Source organism: Mycteria americana, chromosome Z (assembly GCF_035582795.1).
Source record: "Mycteria americana isolate JAX WOST 10 ecotype Jacksonville Zoo and Gardens chromosome Z, USCA_MyAme_1.0, whole genome shotgun sequence".
Lineage (NCBI taxonomy): Eukaryota > Metazoa > Chordata > Aves > Ciconiiformes > Ciconiidae > Mycteria > Mycteria americana.
In genome coordinates, this window is record NC_134396.1 from 48,187,209 (window position 1) to 48,209,030 (window position 21,822).

A 21,822-nucleotide genomic window follows, 5' to 3' on the forward strand; every position below is an offset into this window, starting at 1 on the left:
GTTAGGGAAAAGGGACTAATAAAGAATGGTTTGAATGTTTTCATAAAGCACCCATTTTCAGTGATGATGAATCCTTGGTACAGTTGGCTGAGAATTTCACAGAACCACCAAATCACAGAAGATTTGAGGCTGGAAGGCACCTCTGGAGATCATTCAGTCCAACCTCCCTCCGTCCAACGGCAGGTCAACCATATCAGGTTGGTCTGGACCATGTCCAGTCCAATTTTAAATACTTGCAAGGATGAAGACTCTGCAACCTCTCTGGGCAGTTGGTCCCAGTGCTTGACCACCCTAGCCAGTAAAAAAAAAGGGTTTTCTGATGTTTAAACAGAAATTCTTGCATTTCAGTTTGTGTCCATTGCTTTTCATCCTTCTGCTAGTCACTACTGAGCGACTGAGAAGGTCAGAGTCTGGCTATGTCTTCTTTACTGCCCCTCATCAGGTATTTATACACATTGCTATGATCCCTGCTGAGCTTTCTCCTCTTGAGAGTAAACAGACCCAGCTCTTTCAGATACATGTTTGTATGACAGATGCTTCATTCCCGTTACCATCTTTGTGGTGCTTCAGTGGACTTTCTCCAGTATATCCATGTCTTTCTTGTGCTGGGGAGCCCAGAACTGGACCCAGGAGCTCAGATGTGATCTCACCACTGCTTAGTAGAGGGAATGGAGCCTCTCCCTCAACCGGCTAGTGATGCTCTCTCTAATGCAGTCCCAGGTGCTGTTGGTCTTTGCACAAAGGGAAAATGACTGGCTGATAGACAACATGGTGTCCACCAGGCCCCCCATGTCCATCTCTGCCAAGCTGATTTCCATATGGTTAGCCCCCAGCCTGACCCAGGGCATGGATTTATTCCTCCCCAAGTGCTGGATTTGACATTTCCCTTTGCTGAACTTATTGAGTTTCTTGTCAGCCCATTTCTCTAGGCTGTCGAAGTGCCTGTGAGTAGCAGCAGACCCATCTACTGTATCAACCACTCCTCCCAGTTCTGTATGGCATGCAGACTTGCTGAGAGGGCACTCTGTCCCATCATCCAGGTCATTCATGAAGATGTCAAACAGTATCAGCCCTGGGATTGATCGCTCGTTACTGGCTTCCAGGTGGACTTTGTAGTGCTGATTACAACCCTGTGAGCCCAGCAGCTGAGCCAGCTTTCAGTCTACCTCACTGTCTACTTTCCTAGCCTGGACTGCATCCGTTTGCCTGTGAAGATGTTACGGGAGATGGTGTTAAAAGCCTCCTTGTGAGGTGAAAGTGCATTAGATACATGTAGCCCATATATCTTTGGTCAACATGGTAAAATTGAATAGAAGTTAAGGACTTTCTGAAATAATACATTTGCTGTGGAAGTGTAATGGGGCAGGTTAAATTCTGTGTCTTCTCTGATCTGAGTGCTGCAAAATGTTGGGGAATAACTTTTCTGGAAGAATTTCCATGAACTTTGGAGAACATGTTCACCTGCTTCAGAAATAAGCTATCAGAGGCTATCAAGAGCATGATACCTCTTTCCGTTTGATTATGCTATGCCAAAGGTTTTTTTCTATACCAATAAAAATATATTTATTCAAGGCCAGTAAAAGGTAAGAGTTAGATCTGATAGCATGTGTTGGGTTTTTTTAGTGGTTTTATACTGGTGTTAGTGGGAAGGTAGAAACATGTTTTAAGATTTTTCTTTTTCTTTTTAATGACTAATTTTTTGCACTTTCAGCTACCCTTGCGATTGAGGAGTTTTTTGGTTTTTAGAAGGCTGGAAGAAGTGATTTCCATTTTAATTGGCTGCACGTTGTGCTGTTGGATATCCTGCATCTTCAGGGCATCCACCCACGCCCCATCACACCCCGCTAGCAATTTTGACATTTATTCTAGATGTGTTTCCTTTGGAAGTAATAACTTCCAGCATGATACAGATTTCAGCAAACTTGAGGATATTTTAAAAAGTAGCTCTGACAAGGGAGTCTCTTGCACATAGACATGCTGCTGAATCACAGCATCCAAAGCTCAGAAAGGAGAAATTCTCCATTGCTTCTTTGTGAGCCAGATTGCATGATTGGTCTTTGTGCATCTCCTGTCACTCTAAGATCTGGAGAATGAAGGGTGATAATTATTTACCAAAACTTCTGGTAGAAGCAGACCATAGCTTTTTTTCCCCCCTCTGTTGTTTCCCATGCTGGTTTATTATTAAGTCCAAGATATGAAACAGAGCAGATCCAGATAAGGAGCTGCCTTTTTGTGTCCCATCATACGTCTGCAAACTCCAGCTTTGAAGAGATTCTTCTGAATTTAGCAACAGCTTAGCAAAAATTTTGACAAATTCTTACTCGGTTTAGCACAGGGCCCTTTAAAAAATGTATCAATTTCTGAAGAACTGCCCAACAGTCTCTTCCAGATTTTTTTGGCTGCCTGCTTGGAAAGCCAAGGTGTATGCCTGTTCAGTGTGCCCAAGACAGAATAAAATGATGAATGAATTGTAATAGAACAGGAAGGATTTTAGAAACAACAGTTTTGATTGTGGCCTATTTCTCTATTTTCTCTGTTTATCTCTATTTCTCTATTTTTTTTCTATTTTCGAAACATCCTAGAGATGTTTCAAAAATAGAGAAATCAATTCTGCTAAGGGAAAAAGTGCTTTTAAGAGTCAAGACAGATGGAATTTTCCTCCACCCCCCACTCCTTAGATTAACAAGTTTTCAGTTCTCTTTTAAAAATGCTGTAAGTACATTTACATTAGATGCCCATTCTAGGATGGAGATTAAAAGTTTGACCAAAATACCACTTTTCAGATGTTAGCTTTGTTCTTTTATTCTCTGATGAAAACACTGTTCTGCAGGTATGGAAAGGAACAAATTGAATCATACAAGGCTAAGAATTTTTCTTTTTCCTCTTCACAGTTGAAAGCAATTATCTGATGTGCAAAATATTAGTGTAGAAAAGTAGAATGGTCAAGCTGGTAGCTCATAAAATTACAGAGGCTACAAAGGTCCCTCAAAATCTAATTAATGCTCTCTCTTCAATTGGTAAATTTCTTCCAATTTGTTCTGAGAATAGGTTTTCCTGTCTGGAACTCTAGATCCAAAGATGGAAGAAACTTCTTCCAGAAGTTATGTTTAATTTCATGTTCTTTGTATGTAGGTTTGCTCAGTGTGTAGCATTCTGATCAACACTACCAAGGAAAATTAAAAACCTGACAACCTACAAAACCCACTTCTTCATTAATTATTTTTCTTGGATATATTTAAGTTTCTTCTTCCCTTTCCTTTGAGTTCAGAGTCTAGAGCACGAATGACTTGTTGCAAGGGAAAAACTGCTCAGTTTGTGTAGCTTAAAATCAGGATTGAAGTGTTTTATTGATTTATTAGTAACACATAATTAACTGGCAATCATATATTAATGACACTTAATTAACTGGCAGACACTGAACTATAGATGTAGGATCCATATCAGATATACAACAGATGAACACTCACCAATTTCGATGCCATTTTGTATACCTGATTTGAAAAAGCCCCCAACCCTGCACCCGGACCCCCCTCTCCCAAACACACAGAGGTAAACCCCCCCACTTCAGGTGTGTTACAGACACTCTCTTCTCATGGCAATGCAGGTTCCCCTGTTATCTCACACCTCTTGTGACAGACGCAGGCACTGAAGCTTTAAGTGCTCATGTATATCCCAAGAGTACCATAGATGAGTGACCTCAGGAGAAGCCATAGATGATTTTGTGTGGTTATGTACACTTTCCAGCTCTTCCTTACCTGAGTGGTGGAAGGTGGAACTCTGAAAGTACCCCTGCTTTTCATGATGTAGATTTCTGGTTTAGTAACAAATTTTAATGGTTTGAATAAACCATTTAATCTTTTTCCTTTACCTTGTGGGAAAAACAGGAAGGTCTTTCCTTGGTGACAGCTTTCAAATCCCGTCCTTACTTCTATGCCTTCCAGTGAAGATACACTGTTCTTACTGAGTAAACTGCAGGCGTCCCAGATTTAGCATCTACTTCTCTTGGCCATGACCATCAACACTGAGGTCTTACATTTTGACTGACTTAGGAAAGGGTTGTATTTCAGACAGCGTATGTATCATTTGTTCTCAAATACTGAATAAACATTAAGGAAGTACAACTGGGCTGTTTCTGCTGGAGAAGTTCATCAAGTTCTCAACTTCAGTATTGACCTCTGTTCAGCCTGCATTGGGACCAGCTAGTCATTTGTTTACTACCTCCGGAATGAGCGATATCTGTGCTTGAATGCTAGGGGAGAGATGTGAAGGAAGCACAACTGTATTATTAGGCATGACGTATACTGCTGGCATAGGTTTAAATGTCTTCCCTGACTTACTTTCCTCAAGTTGTGTGGTTACTAGAGCTACCACTTTTAAACTGGCTGGGTTCAGAGTGGTGCTAGGTTTTTAATTTCCAGACAGGCATAAAGATCTAATGTAGCATACAAAAGTGGTAGCAGGTCTATGGTTGAAATACAGAAATTGAAAAACACTGAAATTTGTTGTTGATGTAGATCAGATTGGATGCTAAATTTAAACTGTGCTAGCTAAATGAGGCAGGAGAAGAGAAATATAAACTAAATATAAAACCCTTCCATCTGAAATATGAGAGAGATTTGGAGAACTACTTTTTGCACGTGTGCTGGTGTGATTATGAGAAGAATGAGACTTCTTGCCCATGTTGCTGAGCCTTTATTAAATCTTAGTAGGCAAGAGGGTACGTAATGACAAAAGCAGTAACTCTGTCTTGCTAAGTGTGGAATGTAAGTGATGGCTTTTTGAATATGATAGTGAGTAAAAATAACCCTGTTCAGGATAGCATATTTAATGAATGAGGCATGGTTCTTTTGAAAAAATATTGTAGGGTCCTTAAAGATTTTATGGAAGTATAGCTGTGAAAATCCTAAGTGTACAGAGTAAGCAAGGTTTATAGGAACAGATACTGTTTTTCATTAATCAGTTGGTGTAGTTGGTGAAAGTGGGGGAAAAAAATGAAGTGCCTGAGTGTGGAAGCTAATATTTTGATCTTAAGTAGAAGTAGAAAAAAAACTTGAATGAAGTATGGGTTGAAAACAAATGCCTTGAGCTTACACTTGGTTTTGCATTCTGCACTTCATCTGTGCCAGGGCCCTGAGTGCGTCTCCTGTCTAGGATTTTAGTTTAGCAGAATTCAAGGTAATCTCCATCACTGAGAGGAGCTTTTGGGAGAAAAGCTAGAAGGAAGGGCCTGGCGCTCCTTTCCTTTGGAGCTGCTTTTAATCTGTTGCTTTACTGCCTGTGCTGGGTCACAGCTGTGTAAGCAGCTATGCCTGTGCCTGTCTTGTACCTTCTTGATCCTGACCTGGACCTGGACCTGGACCTGCTGGCTGGGCTTCCTGGCCTGGACCTGCTGGCTGGGCTTCCTGGCCTAGTCATGGACCTGCCTTGTCACTACAGACTTGCTGTGTGATCCCTGGACTGCGTCTGGCCCTGATCACTGTCTCTGGATCCAGTCATGACCTGGACATGCCACTGAGCATTCCCTGTCCTCCTGACTTGCTGCTCTCACCTGTCTTGTTTTCACACTCATTTCCTAGCTTATCTTCCCTTGCAGAGCCAGCTGGCCCTTGCTGCTCTCTGACAATGTGAACCTAAAAGGCAAATTTATTAAACAGTTGTAACTTAGATGGGAAGACTACTTAACTTGTTTTTCCAGCCCTTCAGCAAGATTTTTGTGAATAATAAGCTGTGGAAAAGGTTGCTCACACAGGTTGTGCAGTCATGCTTGGAGGTTTTCAGAGCTTGGCTGGATAAAGTCCTGTGTTATTCATGTGGAGCTGGCTAAAACCACTTTGTTTTTCAGTCTTGTTTTAGTAGTTAGGATCTTTGCTTTATTTATTGCTTTGTGTAAATCGATGAAGAGAAGCAAAGCTAAAAATACTCCAGTATTGTCGAACAGGTATGAAATTAATGCATTTAGTCAGAATGCTACTTACTTGTCAGGATATTATTGCAAGCTGGAGAACCTCTTGATGAATTTTTCAACAAGGTTGAATGATTGATTGTTTTCTCCTAAGCTCTCAGTTGTCCACATCTCGTAACTCATCAGTCACTTCCCAGAAGTATACTATATCTTTGTCTACTTGCCCTTCAAATGTGGTGAGAATAGAAATAAATATCTTGGTTGTTTTTCTTAACTATAGCAGCTACTAAAAATTTTATGTTGCTGTAAATATTTCTTAAAATATTTTAGTTACCTTGGACGAAAGCTCATAAATGAACAAAAATTCCATGTATTTTATTTATTAGTCTTGTGGTTTTTTGTTCCCATCTTTTGAGCAGTGTATCTGCAGAAGAGGAGAAAGAAAATACAGTCTCAAAATCTTTAAGACTTGTTTATACTTTCTGGTATTTTCTGTCACTGGAGGAGAACAGAATAGGTTTGTATATTTTCAGAATTATTTACATCTAATTTGTCTTGCCTTTAGGTAGAGAGATGGACTGAGTGACATTCTAAAGTGGCTTATAGCTTTCTTTTGTTATGGCTTCAAAGCATTGTAGGATAATTTACATTGGAGAGGACCTCAGAAGGCCCACAGTTCAGTTCCGTTCTCAGAGCAGCGTCAGCTGTGAGGTCAGACCAGGTTGCTCAGGGTCTTGAAACCTCCAAGGATGGAGACAGCAGAACCTTTCTGGCCAACCTTTTCCAATGACTTAATTTTTTCACCTTAAATTATTTGCTTCAAATAAATTAATTCCTCATTCTGTGCTTGTTTATAGAATTCCAGTTACTAGAAAGGCATACAATTATGTGAAGGGCTCAGTGGAAGTGTGGTAACAGTCTGCTGTGTTAAATCACTCATTAAACAAGCCAGAAGCATGCCAGTTTTATCTTGCACCTCGGTACTACTCAGTTCAGTGAGAGTCACTGAGATACTGCAGGTAATAGCTCATATTCAGTGAGTGATGTGGTATCTGAAGTTTTCAGAAAAATCACTGCAGCTTTGAAGAGGGTTTTAGATTGTTTTCATTACTGTCTATAGAGGGATTCTCCTCTGTTACTGTAGCAAATATGCTGGTTAGTTTCTCTAGTCAGTGTTCTTATGTTTGTGCTTCATTGATGTACATCATGATGGATTATCATGCAATGTTTTTATGCAATAGCGCATTGTCTCCTGTCACTTTCTGCCCTTAGCACAGTAAGCTATTGTGCTGTTTGAAATACTTGAGTGATACTTTAAAATAAAAGCAGACACTCTGAATTGTCAGTTATTTATGTATTGTGTGGAGTATTAGAAGTTACAAGCTATGAAAATTCAGTTCAAATATATGAATTAGTCTTGGAGAAAGATATCTAACGTGAAGAAAAAAATGCTTCTTACTGCTCAGCAGGGCTTTTCCAATAGTAGCTGTGGAGCGATCCATGAGGCTCAGCAGATTCCTGGTGAGAGTGGGGTGTTTGGACACTTAACATCCAATGTGGTTGGAGTTGTAGGTGTGTGGATCCAAGTGTGCATCCTTGCTCTCCTTGTTCTACAGCTACATCACTTTAAACAAAGATAGCTGGAATGAGTCCTGTGTGAAAGGAACCACGGGGAGTTGGGGAGAGGGTGGAAAGCACTGTTCCTTCCTACTGGTTCCTTCCTCCGCCCTCACTACCTTCCAGATGAGAGTACATCATTTTGCCCTGTTGTGCAGGACCAGTGACATGTAATCCCAGGTGCTGCATTAATTCGTGCTCCTCCTCGCGTGCAGTGGAATAGGGAGTTGCCTTGAGGTGCCAAGGATCAACCATGTGTATGTGCAGGTGGAGGAAACTGTGTGGAAGAGACCTGTCAGTTCTTCGTGAGATGAGCAGGATTGCCTGATGGCTCAGTTTTTCTACTCTGCATGCATCATACAGAGGAGAAGGGGGGTAGAGAAAATAAGTAGATGTGGTGGGGAAAAGACCTGTTGCTGTGGACAGGGATTGTGGGTAAAGAAGGCAGTTTCTCTCCCTACCTGTCCCTGTCAAACTTTTGCTTGTTGAGGAGCAGCACTGTGCCCTGCTCTGAAAATGCTGCACCTGACCTTTCTGCTTTTGCTGTGTCCTCAGTCTATACCCCTTAAGCCTGAGGAGGAGACTTATTTTACAGCTTTCTTTTCCAGTTTGGTCTTACAGGTTCTAGGGCACAGATACGCTTTTTCTTTAGCTGCTCGTCATTAGTTATTCTTTGCTCTGCTCCTGTCGTTGCTGAACATTACGCTAAATGCATAACAATGATTTATTACACTGGTGCAGTGTAACAATAATTTACTACAGTGGTGCATGGTGAAGGTCAAAATGAGGAAGACTGACAGTCATAAGTCAGGATTTTTTAGCTGTATGATGTCTTGGTAAAATCCATACCTTACTGCCCTCTTACAGCTTCAAGCTGCCCTTACGTTCTGGGGATATCTTCATGGTGGAATTCATGGGGACAGTGACTACTGATGAGCTCTGAATGGTTATGTCAACATGGATGGCTTTTTTCTCCTTAGATTTTGAAGCTGTTTCAGAAACAGAGTTTTTGCTGTCTCTGATGCCTAGTTACTTATGTACCTGAAAAAGCTACCTATTTTTCATGCTGGTGCTTTGACCTTGGCTGGATGCCAGGTGCCCACCAAAGCTGCTCTGTCATTCCCCCTCCTCAGCTGGACAGAGGAGAGAAAATATAACGAAAGGCTTGTGGGTCAAGATAAAGACAGGGAGAGATCATTCACGAGTTACTGTCGCACGCAAAACAGACATGACTTGGGGAAAATGAATTTAATTTATTACCAACCAAATCAGAGTAGGATAATGAGAAATGAAAACTAAATCATAAAACACCTTCGCCCCACCCGTCCCTTCTTCCAAGGCTCACCTTCACTCCCGAATTCTCTACCTCCTCCAGTCTAGCAGCACAGGGGGACAGGGAATGGGGATTGCAGTCAGTTCATCACATACTGTCTCTGCTGCTCCTTCCTCCTCAGGGGGAGGACTCCTCACATGCTTCCCCTGCTCCAACGTGGGGTCCCTGCCACAGGAGACAGTCCTCCACAAACTTCTCCAATGTGAGTCCTTTCCATGGGCTACAGTTCTTCACAAACTGCTCCAGTGTGGGTCCCTTCCATGGGGTCTCAAGTCCTGCCAGCAAACCTGCTCCAGCATGGGCTCCTCTCTCCACGGGTCTACAGGTCCTGCCAGGAGCCTGCTCCAGCTTGGGCTCTCCATTGGGTCACAGTCTCCTTCGGGCACATCCACCTGCTCTGGCATGGGGTCCTCCATGGGCTGCAGGTGGATATCTGCTCCACTGTTAACCTCCATGGGCTGCAGCGGGACAGCCTGCCTCACCATGGTCTTCACCATGGGCTGCAGGGGAATCTCTGCTCCGGCAGCTGGAGCACCTCCTCCCCCTCCTTCTTCACTGACCTTGGTGTCTGCAGAGTTGTTTCTCTCACATATTCTCACTCCTGTCTCTGGCTGCAATTGCTGTTGTGCAGGGTTTTTTTTTTCCCCCCTTCTTAAATATGTTATCACAGAGGTGCTACGAGTGTTGCTCATGGGCTCAGCCTTGGCCAGCGGTGGGTCCATCTTGGAGCCGGCTGGCATTGGCTCTAACGGACACAGGGGAAGCTTCTAGCGACTTCTCACAGAAGCCACCCCTGTAGCCCCCCTGCTACCAAAACCTTGCCACAAAAACCCAGTACACCCTGTGTGCTCTGGATTTCGTGGACAATCCAGATGTGTCTTTGATGATGGCACTTCCTTGCTGGGGTGATTTGCAGTTCAAGACGACTGCAGTCACTAAGGTGAGAGAAGATCAGGTCAGAGGGAAAGGGGGAGCTGCCACTCCTTATATGCTCTGCTGGGACTGGGTCTGAGGCTATCGGTGGAGACGGCCCTTACATTTGGGTTGTTCTGGGATTCTGTTAGGGGGAAAGGAGAGTCTGATGGCTGTTAGAATACCAGTGCTGTAGAAACCGATCAGCTTCTCCAGGTATGGTAAGAATATCTGAGAGCTTTTGCACTGGTCTGAGAAAACCTATCTGTGACCTGATAAGCTAAGAAATATTCTGCCTTAATCACAGGGTGTTCGCTGCTTTGGGTATTTGAGTAAAGTTAAATACTTGAGCATTTTCAGTGGAAAATAATTCCTTCAATTCTGTATTATCCCATGTTATTTTGTGGTCTTAGTCACTGAAAAAGAAAACTAGGTAAAATATACAAGTCTTGGACAGCTCTTGATGCTTTCATTGCTGTGTGTTCCTTGTGTTTTTCTCTTTCTAGGTTCTAAATGCCTTTTATTGATGATTCAGGCTATCTAGGCTGACTTTTGGTCTATTTCAATGCAATCTATTGTGGTATAAAGACTTGGGAAGAAGAAACCTCTCTGAATTTGCCTGTCTTAATCCGGTTACATGCAGCAACTTGTGTCATGGGGCAGGCAGGTGGGCGGTGTAGTGTTCCACTACAGCTCTAAATTAGAGCCCTGTTGTCTCTAAGGGCAAGAAATACTTATTTCCTGGTGTAATTTTAGGCAACAGGCCTAAAATCTTGGGTTTGAACCATGTATGATGAAAAATGCATTACTTTTATTACTGTGACTGAAATTAGCAAGCGTAGCTGCTTGCTTTAAACTCTTTTTTGGATGTAATTTATTAAACAACAGGCATGTTAATTTGCAGACAAAGAAAGACAAGCAAAAGATCATGCTTTTTATGCCTTCATTAGTCTGTAAATCCTAAATAGAAGCTCTTGTTTGGTAAGCTGCTTTATTGAAATTCTGACATAAAGAAATATGGCTGTACTATAAAGTGGCTTAAAGAGTAAGTCCTTAACTGGTGCAATAATTAATATTATTCTAATGTATTATAAATGTTTCTTTGGAGACATTTGAATCTTTACTTTTTTATTTGTATTTTCAGGGAAATTCAAATGGCATTGCTACTGTGGATGTTTCAGCAGGTTTTGTGGGACTAGAAAGCTATGTGGAGATACCAGCTATCTTTCTTACAGCATTTGCAACATATGCAGGACCTTTGCTTTGGGCCATTCATCTGCTCTGCTACTTGAGTTCTGAAGTTAGCAGGTAATCATGTTTTGAAATAAAGTAATGCTCCTCTACATACTGTATATATAAACACTATCCATATAGTGGATCCATATACTTTTCAAACAAATAGTTTTGTTCACATCATTTTTTTCCTTGGAAGTTAGTTTCCTGTTAAGAAAATGCATGTTCTTTTGTTGGTATGAGTTTGTATCACCTCACTCTTCCAGTTTCATTTTCTCTGCAGAAGTTTTGCACTGGGAATATACATGTATGTTTTACTAATTTTGTTTCTTAATGAGTTCTCAGTTTGCTGTGCTAAATTACTTAAAATTTTATTACATTTTGTTGTAACAGCATGTGCTACCTAAAAACATTATTCTTGGAACCTATTAAGTAGAAGACCTCAGAAGGACTTTTTAAAGTAATAGAATAGAATTCAAACTTAACTAACATGCTGTTCTTTGAATGTCTGTCCTTGTTTGGCATAGTGACATACAACATTTTATAAATAAACCAGATCTATTTTATTGTATGTTACTGGTTATTGCAGTCATTTGTAGCTAAAATATTTGTAGTTTGGGGTATCTTGTGTAGCAGATGGGTTAATGTAAAATGAATCAGTGCATTTGGAATTTTAAGAAGACATAGTTGGGAAATGCTTATGTAACTTAGAGTGTGCATGTAAAATCCAATTGGACTTTCTAATATTTCATTTAACTCATTATCCAGCGCATTCAAACAGAGATGCAGTATGTTAACAAAGTGAGAGGAGTTGTAAATTCCGTATCGTGTAATATCAATGCACAAATGCAAAAACTTGATATATTTTCACAGAAATAACATTTGGCAGTGTCTAAATTCTTACTGTCCCAAAGTCTGGGATAGTACTTACTATCCCAGGACTCTGTTATCTGTGGAATTTAAAAGTATCTTTTTTTTTTTTTTTTTTTTTTAAACAGGGAACAAAATGTTGCAGCAGGCTTGGCAGGTGGGATTTTAGACAGTATTTAGTTTATCACAACTCTTTGCCTTATGCATTGTCATCCTCCGTAAACCTCTGACTTCCCTTTATCTACAGAGTGTCATCTGGTCTCATCCTGTCAGTGCTTTTTGTTTTCTGGCTTCTCTCTTCTCTTTTTGCTTGTTTGTTTAGGGCTGTATCTACAGTGTGAACTTGTGTTGGCACGTGCGTGTTCATCAAAGGCGTAGGGAGATGGGATGCCCAGCTCACCAAGCTGCATAGACTAGTCCACTAGTTTTGAACCAAGAAGGACCTATTCTAACAGGCTAAATTCCTGCACAGTCATTGTGTCCATTGCTCTGTATTAACAGGCACCTTTGACAGGTAGAGTTATTATCACCTTATTCACTCATTTGCCTGTCTGTCCTATTGCTCTCTAAAGATGTCTAGCTCTCTCTACTTTATTGCAGTGGAATTATGCAGCCCAGTGCTGGGCCATTGTATTGGTCTAGTAATGCGCTCCTTAGTGTAGATTGAGACTCACTGTAGAACGTTACCTCTTAGTCTGAGGCCAGCTACCTTGAAGTCATCTTTGATCTTATATAGATTGATACTGTCTAAGTACTGGTCTTTATGTATAATACCTCTGAAAACGAGCCTTTTGTCTGTTCATTCTGATGTTTTCTGCTTCAGGAGGAGTAGAAGTGGAAGACACTAATTATTGATGTCTGGATTTGTGTAACCACAGAAACCCCTTTCCTGAATTTTCCTTACTGCCTGGTGTCTTGGCACCAAACTCAGTTTTAACTCTCTAATGCTCCTCAGTTTAGCTTTAGTTACTGCTTTGCTCCATCAATATATCTTCCCAGTATCCAAGCTCTTCCAGTTTTCTCCATTCTTTGTCCACTCTTTTAAAAAGAGTTACCATGTACATATAAAAAACCCCGCCTCTTGTCTTCTAGTAAATATGTGACCCATGACCCTAGATATTACTTACGTTTTATTAATCTACTGTTTTTCCCAATTCCTTTACAATTCTGTCATGCTTTGTTTAAAATAGTGCTAGACAGTTTCACTGGTCACATCCATGTTCCTGTGTTGGTTTTTTTAGCAGTCCCACTTTCCATTCTTCATTATTACACTGTAGGTGCTTTGGAACTGGAACTTTTTGCTTGGGCTTGGAGGACTCGAGCACAGTGGACTAAACTGCCTCAGTGCCATTGTCTGGGGGGGGAGAGGGAAAGAATAAGAGCTCCTGTAATGTTTTTAAAGAGCTGAAGTTTTAATGTTGTTTAAACCCTAGACTGCAGACTGTGATGAACACTAACATACAATGAAGACAAAATGATACCATATAGCATGTTTTTTGAAAGCTCTTCTAACAAAATAATACAAAACTTTCTGTAACAAAATCTTTGAGGATCTGTATTTATTTAGTATTGTTTCAAATAATGTGCCTCTGTAGTAGTGTTGGTTGTTGTTCTGATGTTTTCTTGGTTGAATTTTTGCAGATTAAAAGCTCAGCTAGTAGTGTTGCCAGGTACAGTGCTGGCTTAAACTGCTCTCAAGTGGGTAGCTGTGACCTGTAATACCCACATCACTTATGTAAGTAGATTCCATCAAGCAGCTCGTGTCTGTAGCCGTTTTAAGGTTCATTTGGGTCAACTGGTAAGATTGTTTCCTCTATGAAACAGTGAATAACTCTGGACTGGAATCTCTGTGGCCTCTGGGACTTGTTTAAATTGGTATGTTATGGTGCTCAGAAGTTGGTCCGTATGCTTTTTATTTTACTCTTATGCTTTGCTGTTGCTGGCCAAATGGTTGTTGCTATTCCTTGGAGCCAAAGCTGAAACTGCAGAAGGCAGAGGTCAGCTGCTTCATGCGTTTTCTTAAATGTATGGGAGACTGAGCGTTTTAAAAAACTGCTGGATGCTTTAGAATGTTCTTTATAAAGGCTTCTTATTAACTGTTTTATAAGCAATGTGGCTTGGACAGTGAAATTCAAACCCTTTCCTTTTTTTATGTGGTCCTGAGTGCAAGATGAAGATCCTTTCCCCGCTTCTTCCAGATGAGAAGGTCTAAAAGAATACAGCTGCCCTGGTTTTTTGCAGTATGCTGAGTGGGTCCCGTTAGATTGCCACAGGATGTCGTCAGGATTCCTGACCCATCCTGGTACAGTCTCAGCTGTAGTTGTAGTCTCTGGGTTATGCCCAGAACTGCTCAGCAGTGCCATTCTTAGCAAAGTCTCTAGCATCCTGCAGCCTGTTTTAAAGCTGTTGCATCTGAGGAAGTTGACCTGGACAGGGAAGCCTGACTTCAGTGCTAGCTATCTTTGTTTATTCCAGCCACTTAGCCCATGTAGTTTATAGCTGCATCAGTTAGGTTGGCTTACCAGAGCTTCTTGCTGGAGTTCTTAGAAGCTGAGCTCCACTGGGGCATTACTTCCTAGGGGCAAGTACACATGCATACCCTTCCTTCTCTCTGTACTTTGCATTTATGAAATCACAGAATACTTGAGTCAGGAGCCCCACCCTCCTGTCCGAAGGAGGGTCAACTAGAGCAGATTCCTCAGGGCCATGTGCAGTTGGTTTTTGAGTATCTCCAAGGATGGACACTCCAGGGTCTCCTTGGGCAACCTGTTCCAGTGTATGACAACAGTTGTTTGTAAAACAGTTGTTTTCTGATGTTTAAGTGGAATTTGTTGTATGTCAGTTTGTGTCCATTGCCTTTCATCCTTTCACTGGGCACCACTGAAAAGGGTCTGGGTACGTCTTCTTTACTTCTGCCCATCAGATATTTATGAGCATAGGTGAGATCCCTGCTGAGCCTTCTCTACTCATGGCTAAACAATCCCAGCTTTCTCAGCCTCTCATTTTATGTCAGATGCTCCAGTCCCTTCATCATCTTTGTGACCTTTCAGTGGACTTGCTCCAGTACACCCATGTCTGTCTTGTACCAGGGAGCCCAGAACTGGATCCAGAACCCCAGATGTGATCTCACCACTGCTGAGCAGAGAGGAAAGATCACCTTCCTCAGGCTGTTGGCTCTATTTTTCCCACCGTAGCCCTGGGTTGGCTCAAGAGAACTTTGGTTGCTCATGTTCTACTTGTTGCCCACCAGGAACAACCTATGCCCTTCTCTGCCAAGGTGATTTCCAGGTGGTCAGCCTCAGGCCTGTCCTAGTGCATGGGTTTTTTCTTCCCCAAGTGCTGGATTTGGCATCTCCCTTTGTTAAACTTATTGAGTTTCTTGTCAGCCCATTTCTCTATGCTGTCAAAGTGCCTGTGAGTAGCAGCAGACCCATCTACTGTATCAACCACTCCTCCCAGTTCTGTATGGCATGCAGACTTGCTGAGAGGGCACTCTGTCCCATCATCCGGGTCATTCATGAAGATGTCAAACAGTATCAGCCCTGGGATTGATCGCTCCTTACTGGCTTCCAGGTGGACTTTGTAGTGCTGATTACAACCCTGTGAGCCCAGCAGCTGAGCCAGCTTTCAGTCTACCTCACTGTCTACTTTCCTAGCCTGGACTGCATCCGTTTGCCTGTGAAGATGTTACGGGAGATGGTGTTAAAAGCCTCCTTGTGAGGTGAAAGTGCATTAGATACATGTAGCCCATATATCTTTGGTCAACATGGTAAAATTGAATAGAAGATAAGGACTTTCTGAAATAATACATTTGCTCTGGAAACGTAGTTGGAACTCCTTAAACAGTTTGCTTCCATCTGATCAAACACGTGGAACTATAAAATAGTCTCCTCATATGGAAAGGTAAATATGTTTCTAAAATAATTAAGTGGCATGTGATAGACAGTCACATGGATATTACTGCCACTTTTAGTCCTTCAGGCTCTCCTAAGAAACTTGGCAGCTTAAATGTGATGGGATTTTCACAGACAGAAATAGTAAGAAGAACTCTTTGACTTCAGTGTCCATGGAAACCATGCAATAACTCTTGAAACTATTTTTGAGACAGGGAGTACTGATTAAACTGATGCCTAAACTTAACCAAGTATTCTCTGTGTGACTTGCATAAATTCCAGAGAGCACCTGATTCATGTAAAGGGTAGTTTTTACAGTGACAGCTGTATTGCTCTGATCTGAAGTAGAACTTTGGATTTTGGGATCCTTATGACTGGGAAAAGGGCCATGTTGTTGGATAATCTGACCTACATTATATGACCTCACTGTGCAGTACACTCCAGATGGATCCAGTTTTCAAGCTCCTACCCAAACAAAATTGTCATGGGGGTGATGTTCACAGTGCTGTGTAATTACCACTCTTTAGCTAGGCATTGTGATAGTTTTCAGATTACTTGCACATTGCAATCTGTGTTTTAATTGGTTTAATGAGTCGGGTATCAGGGTGAACTGGTGGACGTTTCCTGGCATTAGAAGCCTGCATGCTTATTGGCTTTTCTTCCTTAGTGATAAAAAGTTATAACAGTGCTCTCATGTTAGCAAATCGATTTCAGGTATTGAAAATGGAAGTTATGCGCAACAGGAGGGTGTTAATAGTTGCAAAACTTCTAATGTTATGCAGTGATTTTGTTAATATAGAATGCCAGCACAGAAAACTTAAGTTTTGCTGTGAATTCGTTTATAATGCTGATCTAAAGACAATTAGGAAGGCATGCTAGCTAAAGGAATTTCAGCAGTTAACATCAGCTTTTGCTGTCTGCAACCTAATGTGTTTGATTCATGGAGTCCCCCTTTCACAATCCATGTTAATACATTAATCCTTTTTCTTTCTGACATAAGCGAGACATGCAGTGATTGTTTCAATATACTTTTTCTTTTTGAGTCCCAGGTAGAAAGTGCAGCCCTCCTTAAAGACAAAGAAACAATCCAAACATTTTTCCCTGAACCCTTCAGTATTTTACATAAGTAGTTTTTAATTCTTCTGGTTTCACTCCTTTCTCTCTTCCTTAGGTTAATTAAAGCTGAAAAAATATTTACAATGAAGAATATACTGCTGCTGCATTCTCTAAAATGGAAATACCTGTTATCTATTGTGTTTGCCAGCAGTCCCATTCTCTAAATAAAAAAATAAATAAAATGTATAGAAGAAGGTATCTACTTGTTTGTTGATGTGTAAGGAAATCTGGAATTGATTTGAAAAATTGGAATGGGTTTTTATTGCCACAAGTCGGAATAGTATTTTACTCACTTAGGTATCTCCTGACATGCTGTTATTGCAGTGATGGCTGGAGATTTCTCTTAGACATCATTAGTGCTCTGTGATGGATACTTGTTCATTCATTCCTTTGTTATGCTGGTGAGATGCTGATTTTTCCTATGAGGTTTCCTTCAGGCAGCTGTGGCTCTTAGTATTGAAAACTATTTTTTTAGTAGCGAAAACTGATCCAGCAAAGTAGGGTTCCCTGCAGTTGCCTCTATGTTGTAAACAAATGACCAGTTGCTTCAAGGTCATTTGCAAAATAAATGTCGTCCTCTTGCTCCACGGACCAGCTATGCAGCTGTGTTTTAGGGGATGAAACTCTTTTTGTGTAAATGTTAAGTAAGGTTGTGTGCACAGAATTTATAAATACACAGATTTGGGGTGGGTTAGGTTATTTTTGCTTTGTGTAGATAGATGTAAGCATCTGAACAGATTTGGAACTTAAAAAATTATCATCTAATTTTTTTTGGACCTGGCGTATCCAAGATGAGGTTTGTTTTCTAGTAGTGACTGATGACTGTAATTGAGAACTTGTGCTCCAGTGTGCTAGTTACTGCTCAAATGCATTGTAGAGTTGGCCACATAGCATCGATAAGACCATTTAAAAGCTATGTACTGCCATTGGTATGAGATTGTTCTCACCGACAGAACTGCTGGCTTAGGTAGAGGGCACTTTCAGTAAGCACATCAGATATGCTTTTTAATTTTTAAGTGGCCTATCACTTCTTCTTTGTGGGTAATCTTGAATTGAAAGGAAAGGGTTCTGAAATTGTTTTTTATTTCTGCCTAAGCTCTAATTTGAGGTTTTTATGGTTACATTGTCTTCCTCCTATTGCTCTTCTGGTGTTCATCTGACTTACAGAAGTATGCTCAAAGGCATGTAGCTTAGTTGGCTGTACAACCTGCCAGTTCTTAGTGTATCTGTAGAGCTATAAGATGCTTCTTACTCTATCTAGAGTGCAGGTATTCAGTATCACTTTGCTGTACAAAAGGGTACAGTATTTGACCTTTATTCCTCTGCATTGTGAAGATGATATTTTTCTGCAATCCTGTATGGCTAGATTTACAAATGCTGCTTACACAGAATAATTCATTACATTTAATACACACATAAGCTTATTGAATCTATTAGGAGAATCAACATTAATGACATTGGGCATGAGTAGCCTAGGGGACATCCATTTCAGGCAGAAACATTGGGATCCAATGGTAAGCAACCAGAATTTCTTCAAAGAATAATGACAATCTAGACAGGATCTGTTAGTGGGACTCTAGAAAGACTTCAGAAGCCTCTGAAAATATGAAAAAAAAATGAAGGTTGGTTAGGTTTTGTGTCTGTAAGTAAACTTCTGGTAGTCCTTCCTATTATTAGTGAAGCACAGCTGTTGGAACTTAACAGAGGAAAGCTAACTTGCGTCAGAGATGCAGGATAGCAAGTGGTCATGTGGCATGTTATTTTCAAAAATCATAGGCACTGGGGTGCAATAAAAGGACTTTTAGTAAATTCTGATGAAAGAGATTAGGTTTGTCTATACTGACATCTAAGAAGATTTCTTTGATTAGTCCACGCAGCTGTTAGTAGAGGAAGGACCCTGAACCTTGGTGCTGCTTTAAAATGAAGTTATACTTTCCTATGTACTTCCCGTCTGTCTTTGACTCGCTGTCCCTCATTCTCTCTTGCTTGGTATCCCTCTCTTTACCTTGCTTGGTATCTTCCCCATCCCTCTCTTTCTCTTGCTACCTCCTCACCACCAGCCCCGCCCCCCCCCCAAGAGAGCTTCCCAAGAGAGCCCCCAAGAGCCCCCCAAGAGAGCCCCAAGAGAGCTTCCTTCTCTCTTGGACACACTTCACACATCTTTGATGTGCTTTGCCTCTCTCCCTCTCACACTTGCCTCCTCTCTTGCGCATTTTCTCTCTTGTCATAAAAATTTGCAACTGGCCTGTGCAGACTGAGGAGAGAGACAAGGAGGCAAGTATAGAATTACAAGAGTAGATACTTATTCATGTGCATGAGGTGTCCCAGCCAAACTGGGGCACGCAGAATGTGGTTTTACATGGGGTTCTTATACCTTTGCTCATGCTTCTCTCTTGGTATCCCCCTCTCTCTCTCTGTGTGTCTTGCTATACACCTGTCTCCCCTCCGCCCCCAGCTATTCCTCTCTCTCTTGCTTTCCCACCCTCTCACAGATGCTTCCCCTCCTCATGCCCTTACCCTGTCTCTCATGCCTGGGCTTTCACCATCTCTCATGCATGGATGTTCCCCATCTCTTTCATGTGCAGGCTTTTGCCACCTCTTGTGCATGTGCTTTCCCTTCTCGCATGTGCTTACCTCTGTCTCATGGGCTTCCCCTCTTCTTATGCTCTCCTCCCCCATGTGCTTCTGTCCCTCTCACGCTTCTGCCCCTTTGCAAGCATGCTTCCCCCCTCTTGTGCTTCCCCATGTGCTTTCCTCCTTGCATGCTTCCTCCCTCACACTTCCCCCCTCATGATCCTCCATCATGCTTTTTCCCCTCTCTTGCACACACTTTCTCCCTCTCCTAGTTGTGCTTTCTCCCTCTCAAGCATGCATCCTCCCTGCCTTGTGTGCGTTCTCCCCCCTTTGCACACACTTCATCTTCTCTTACACGCTTCTCCCCCTCTTATACACTCTTCCACCTTCTCTCATGCACCTCTCACCTTCTTGCACGCACTTCCACCTTCTCTCACATGCCTCTCTCCCTCTCTCTTGCCTGCTTCCCTCTCCTTTGTGCTCCTCCCCTGTCTGGCACACTTCCATCTCTTTTGTGTGTTCCTCCCCTCCTTTGTGTGTTCCCCTCTTGCATGCTTCCCTCTCTCACTTGAATGTGCTTTGACTGTCCCTTGCTTTCTTTCTCTCTTATGCACTTTTGCTCTCTTGTGTGTCTGTCTTGTATGTCCTCTGTCTCTTGCCTTTCCTTTTCCTATCTTCCTCTCAATTCTCTAGATTTTCTCCTTTCTTGCATGCTTTCCCATGTCTCACACTTTTGCCATCTTTCACACACACACTCAAATTCTTACAAAGTCAAATTGCTTGCACTTTCTGTCACACATTCTGTCTCTTACCTGGGTCCTCCTTCTCTCTCCCACCTTCCCTCTGTCACATGCCTTTTCTTTCTCTTGCACTTCCCTCCCTCATTCTCTCTTTGCTTCTTTGTCTCTTCTTTTCCCTCTCCTTTACATGCTTTCCTGTCTCTGAGAGACTTTTCCTTTCTTGCATGCACTTCCCCTCTCAAGCTTGCAGTCTCTCACTTGTGCTTTCTGCTTCTCATTCACTCTGTGTCCCTCCTATATGTATAGTTTTTCCTCTCAATCTGTAGAGCTTCCCCCAACCATACCCTGCTTTCTGCTTGTCTTGGATCTGCTTTCTCTCCCTCTTAGATTTGCATTTCCCCTCTCTTGGGCATTTCCCTACTCTTGGATGCATTTCGCCTCTGTCTTTCAAGCTTTCTTGAGTCCCTCCCCACACACACTGGCTTTCACTCCTCTCTCTCCCCCTCATGCTCTCACTTTGTTTCTCTTCCTTCTCTCTTTTGTCCCTTTCCCCCTCTCTCCCCCCTTCACATTCTCTCTCACTCTGAGGCTTCCCCTCTCTTTCTGTCTTTCTGCACCCGTATTTCCCTCTCTCTGACACCCTTTTCCTATGTGCCTTTTGCCTTTCTCTCTGATATGCTTTGCCTTTCCGTCATGTATATCCTTATCAATTATATGGATGAGGGGATTGAGTGCACCCTCAGTAAGTTTGCAGATGACACCAAGCTGGGCAGGAGTGTTGATCTGCTTGAGGGTAGGAAGGCTCTACAGAGGGTTCTGGACAGGCTGGATTGACGGGCTGAGGCCAATTGGATGAGATTCAATAAGGCTAAGTGCTGGGTCCTGCACTTGGGTCACAACAACCCCGTGTAACACTATAGGCATGGGGAAGCGTGGCTGGAAAGCTGCCCTGTGGAAAAGGGCCTGGGGGTGTTGGTTGACAGCTGCCTGAATACGAGCCAGCAGTGTGCCCAGGTGGCCAAGAAGGCCAATAGCATCCTGGCTTGTATCAGAAATAGTGCGGCCAGCAGGACCAGTGAAGTGATCGTCCAGTACTTAGCACTGGTGCGGCCGCACCTTGAATACTGTGTTCAGTTTTGGGCCTCTCAGTACAAGAAAGATATTGAGGTGCTGGAGCGTGTCCAAAAAAGGGCAACGAAGCTGGTGAAGGGTCTAGAGCACAAGTCTTATGAGGAGCGGCTGAGGGAACTGGGGTTGTTTAGCCTGGAGAAAAGGAGGCTGAGGGGAGGCCTTATTGCTCTCTACAACTACCTGAAAGGAGGTTGTAGAGAGGTGGGGGTCGGTCTCTTTTCCCAAGTAGCAAGTGATAGGACGAGAAGAAATGGCCTCAAGTTGCACCAGGGAAGGTTTAGATCGGATATTAGGAAAAATTCTTCACTGAAGGGGTTGTCAGGCATTGGAACAGGCTGCCCAGGGAAGTGGTTGAATCACCATCCCTGGAGGTATTTAAAAGTCATGTAGATGTGGTACTTAGGGACATGATTTAGTGGTGGACTTGGTAGTGTTATGGTTGGACTCGATGATCTTAACTCTTTTCCAGCCTAAATGATTCTATGTGCTCTGCCTCTTGCA

The 21,822-nt window shown here is 42.2% G+C and overlaps 1 protein-coding gene across 2 annotated transcripts in view; it reads left to right on the forward strand.

Annotated features, from left to right (window-relative positions):
- The window catches only part of PIGG (phosphatidylinositol glycan anchor biosynthesis class G (EMM blood group)), a 101,039-nt gene that overhangs the window by 47,232 nt on the left and 31,985 nt on the right, over positions 1-21,822 (forward strand). For both annotated transcript variants that reach the window (XM_075526810.1, XM_075526811.1), the window contains exon 12: positions 10,909-11,072. In XM_075526810.1, coding sequence (XP_075382925.1) covers positions 10,909-11,072 — 164 coding nt within the window. The remainder of the gene's footprint in view (positions 1-10,908; positions 11,073-21,822) is intronic.